This window comes from Caenorhabditis briggsae (genome assembly GCF_000004555.2).
Source record: "Caenorhabditis briggsae complete genome, chrX, whole genome shotgun sequence".
Lineage (NCBI taxonomy): Eukaryota > Metazoa > Nematoda > Chromadorea > Rhabditida > Rhabditidae > Caenorhabditis > Caenorhabditis briggsae.
Window position 1 is genome coordinate 16,157,933 of NC_013491.2, and position 4,755 is coordinate 16,162,687.

The following is a 4,755-nucleotide window of genomic DNA, read 5'->3' on the forward strand; positions in this document are numbered from 1 at the left end:
CATTGAATCCTTGCCAGCGGACAGTAAACATGATCAATCAAGCAAGGAGCTATATTTTTGTCAAGAGGGAGTCCTTGGGAAAGACACCTTTTACTGGTGAGTAGTTCCCCAAATTCGTTCCCATTTTCAAGGCAAATAGCTAACAGCTATTGACTTCAAGATGGGCAACTGAGAAGGTCGCGCTCAAAAAACATTTCCATGCCAAGATACGCTACTGGAAATGGCGATGGAGAGGAGGTGGCGTTGATGGATGTCAATGTGCTGCTCATGCTACTGGATGTCCAGCTAGACCACCAGGACCACCGGGAGATATTGGATTTGATTGAGATCAACAACACGCTGGACAAGATGGACAACCATTGGTTGATTCCGGAAGTGCTGGAGAACAATGCATCGCATGCCCAGCTAAACCAACAGGATCCCCACGACCAGATGAAAATGCTTGCTGAACCAACTGGATCCTTAGAAATGCCAGGACCAGACTAACAAGTTGGAGGTGCACCACAACGAGGACCGCCTAAACCACCAGGAGCACCAGGAAACGAACGACGGACAGGCAGAGCACCGGGACAAGATGGACAATCGGGACAAGACGGAATACGTGGAGTTCCTCAAACAGGACCACCACATCCATCAGGACCCTCAAACAACAACCTTCGCAAAGATATCTTCTCCTGGTGAGTAGTTTCGCTGAATCGATTTCAGTTTTCAACCCAAAAAGTTTGTAGCTAGTAACTCTAGTCTTGGCGAACTGAGAATGACTTTTCCGTGCCAAGAGACGATACGTTACAAACAGTGAAGATGTTCTGGAGGAAGCGGTTTATATGCGGCTGGTGGAGGGGCGGGTGTAGGTGGCTGCGGCGGATGCCAATGTACTGTTCAAGCTTTTGAATGCCCAGCTGGAACACCAGGACCACCGGAAGCGGCTGGACCTGATGAAGAACCAGGACAAGCTGACCAAGATAGACAGCCAGGGTCCGCTGGACTTTCCGGAACTGCGAAAGTGCTGTAAAACAATGCAACACATGCCCAGCTGGACCTTAGTTGATCATGCAGTACCACGAGGAAACAAGGGACAACCAGAAGGACCAGGACAATCAGAGGGCCATGAACTGACTGTGTAGCAAATGAAGTGGAGCAAAGTAAGCAAAGCGACGTAAGAGCGAATAGACTGGATGTGGAGCGAATAATGAATAAAGCGAGGTGAGTATTTTTGTTTGACATTTGTTGAAAGAAAATCAGTATCTACTTCAATTAGTTTTCATTAAAAAGTTTCATAGCTCAAAAAATCATTTTCAACCTAACATCAATCTAAATGTAAGTGAAACAATTTGCAAATGATTAAATCCTTTGCAGGTCTTCACGATTCAAACGCTCTTGGTTTGGCAAACTGAGAAAGTCGCATTCGAAGGACTTTTCCGTGTCAACAGAGTACGGTACCGAGGGTGAAGATGAATATACTGTGAGAGGCGGAGGAGGGGATGGATACAAAAGTACTGCTCAAGCTTCTGGACGTTCAATTGGACCATAAAGACCACCGGGAGAAGCTGGGTCTGATGGAGGACCAGGACAAGCTGCACAAGAAGGACCACCAGGCTCTGCCGGACAAGCTGATTCCGGAAATGCTAAACAACAATTTATCCCATGCTCAGCTGGACCACCAGGACCACCAAGACCAGATGTATCCCCAGGAATGCCAGGACCAGACGGACAAGCTGGAGGTGCACCACCACCAGAACCGCCTGGACCACCAGTAGCCCCTGGAAACGACAAAAAGCCAGGAGCAACAGAACAAGATGGACAATCGGAAGAACCAGGAACTTCTATCATCAACTCTCCAGGAGTACCAGGACCTGCTAAACCTTTAGTATCCCCTGGACAACCAGGACATTACGAAAGAAGCGGAGTTGCTCCAGCAGGATCACCAGGGAACAACGGACAGCCATGAGTACCAAGAATTTCTATCTTCAACTCTCAGTTTACAGCTGGCGGTGGCACACCTTTGGCTTATCAAAAATTAGGGTATCGAACAACTGTTTAAGTGGAAGGTTGGTGTTCCTGCACTATAGCCTTCTGAAGTATGGATGAGTGCCTTTAGAACTTGCATTTTTCGAATTTTTTCAGATTCATTACAGCTGCACAAGAAGGTACAAAATACTGGTGGATCGTTGTTCAATGAAAATCTACAACGATGGTTCAGAAGCCGTTACCACTCTGTCCTAGATGTGCACCAGCTCCGAAACAGCTTTCCCACAACATTTTATCAACATGATAACTATTGAGAATATGCGATTATTCTGCAAGGGAAAACATCTGAATCGTGTAAACTGCGGGACATAATTATAGGTCCACTTGACGTTTCGTTATTTTTCCATAATCTCGAGAGACCTGATGAACGTTCCTGATACTAGTATTTGAGGATTCATTTTTCGTATTACTGTACGTATCCTTTCCTGTCTGTCGTTTTTGATTTAAGAAAACATTTTGATTTTGTCAAAAAATGAAAAGTGCAAAAGGACATAATTATAGGTCCACTCTCGAAAAAAAACTGTTTCTGGCTGATTTCATGGGATGAAAAGTTGAAAAATGAGTTCTACGCAAAAAACTAATCTAAATTCATGAAACTTTTTAAAAAAAGTACTAGAAAAATTGTTCGGAAAAAAGGTTTTTTTGGTGTTTTTTTTACCAATTTTCTTATTGTTCAAACTTTCTAGTCTAAATTTCGGAGAAAGCTTCCAGCACCTTATAAATTGATATAATAATGTTTTAGACATTGGTTAATACCAATTCCTAACATTTTTACTGTAGGTTTCTCCTTTCATATCATACCAAAAACATCGTTTCTCCTCGTAAATCGGCACTTATGTTCGTGATCTTTGGCAAACTTTATCTCGATTCGCAAAAGAGAAATGAAGAAATGTTTTTTGTTTTTTTACGAAAATATGTAGCATAATTTCAGTAACATTGTATCAATTGACTTTGTTTTTCTATCTTTCTCAGGAACCGTGATAACTGTAGTCGAAAAAAAGCGTAAATGTCAGTTAGGCTAACAAAGGATGTTCAGTAGAGGAGTTTTTGAATTTTATTTTTCTTCCCAATTCTTATTTTTATTATTTTTTTCTACATAATTCAAATTTTTGAATTATTGTATGCCGGACGACAAAGGCTCTTGTTTTTGGAAACTTTTTTTCTTTCAACGAAGCTGTCATTCATGCTTTTTCGGCTACAGTTATCATGGTTACTGAAAGAGATAGACAAACAAAATCAATTAGTACAATGTTATTGAAATTATGCTACACATTTTGTAGTTGTACACTTTTTTATTGCTCTTTTGCGAACCGAAATAAAAGTTTGTCAAAGATCACGAACATAAGTGCCGATTTACGAGGAGAAACGCTGTTTTTGGTATGACGTGAATGGAGGAACCTACGATAAAATTGTTAGGAATCGCTTCAAACTGATGTTTAAAACATTTTTATATCAATTTATAATGTGATGGAAGCTTCCTCCGAAATTTAGACTCGAAAATTTGAACAATGTAGGACAATTGGTCGAAAAACACTAAAAAACCTTTTTTCCGAACAATTTTTCTAGTACTTTTTTTGAAGTTTTATGAATTTAGATTAGTTTTTTGCGTAGAACTTATTTTTTCACTTTTAATCTCATGAATTCAGCCAGAAACAGTTTTTTTCAAGAGTGGACCTATAATTATGTCCTTTTGCACGTTTCATTTTTTGACAAAATCAAATTTTTTTTCTTGAATCAAAAACGACAGACAGGAAAGGATACATACAGTAACATGAAAAATGAATCCCTTAAATACTAGTATCAGGAACGTTTATCAGGTCTCTCGAGATTGTGGAAAAATAACGAAACGTCAAGTGGACCTATAATTATGTCCCGCAGTGTATTCTCAGTTAATAACGTTATTTGCATGGTAAACGTCGTCAGTTGCAAATATCGTGGTGGCATTACAAGTAGTCTTGCCATCCGAAATTTGTGATTGACGATGTATCATGTAGATTATTGAAAGAATTGCTGAACGGTGAGTTTTTCTCGTTTTTTTTCAGCTGTTATATTTGGCATTCTCTTGTAGACGTGGGTACGCGCCACCAAAATTGATATGTCACTTCTAAAAGACAGTGGCAGCCTTTCAACACCTAAAAAATAGTTCAAAGATATTTTCAGACTGCTTTCAATCAAATATCAAACAAATAACACCGATTTTAACACAAATTATATTGAAATCAGTTTTTAGTTGGATTCGATGAAACTCAAAAGAACAGCATGCGACAACCATTAACGAGCTGCAATATCTTTTGTGAAGCAGCTTGACATCGTCAGATTTACGACCTGGGAAGTTTCGGTTATCTGTCATTCCCGATTTTTTTCAGGGTAAATCCGAATACCTATCAAAATCATGGGAAATTACTGACTTATTAGGAATTCAGCCAAAGATGAACGCAAGGATAAAAATGAATGGGTGAAGAAATTGGTCCGTCCCAAGTTCTCATGACGGTCATTTTTTTTGCTTTATACATTCATGTCTTTTGCCTTTTAAAAAATGGCGCTACCTCGAAATAGAACGTGAGTAAAATAGAACTGTACCAAAACAGCTCGTGCCTCTCTTTAATACCAGCTGAAATAAAACGGCTCAAATAGAGAAGGGTGCTGAATTATAGATAGGTGCTCACGCTCTGAAGTTTCGACTGACTGCTCTTGGCGGATTTGCAACAGATCAAAATTTTGACAAAT

General features: G+C 39.9%; 1 protein-coding gene across 1 annotated transcript; it reads left to right on the plus strand.

Moving 5' to 3' along the window:
• Positions 1–29: 29 nt before the first annotated feature.
• CBG23679 lies at positions 30–1,948 on the plus strand (the record flags this gene model as incomplete). The annotated part of the gene is made up of 4 exons (XM_002647826.1): positions 30–96; positions 497–677; positions 817–1,008; positions 1,534–1,948. 4 exons carry the CDS (start codon positions 30–32, stop codon positions 1,946–1,948), a joined length of 855 nt encoding a protein of 284 aa, XP_002647872.1.
• Between the last annotated feature and the right edge of the window lie 2,807 nt (positions 1,949–4,755).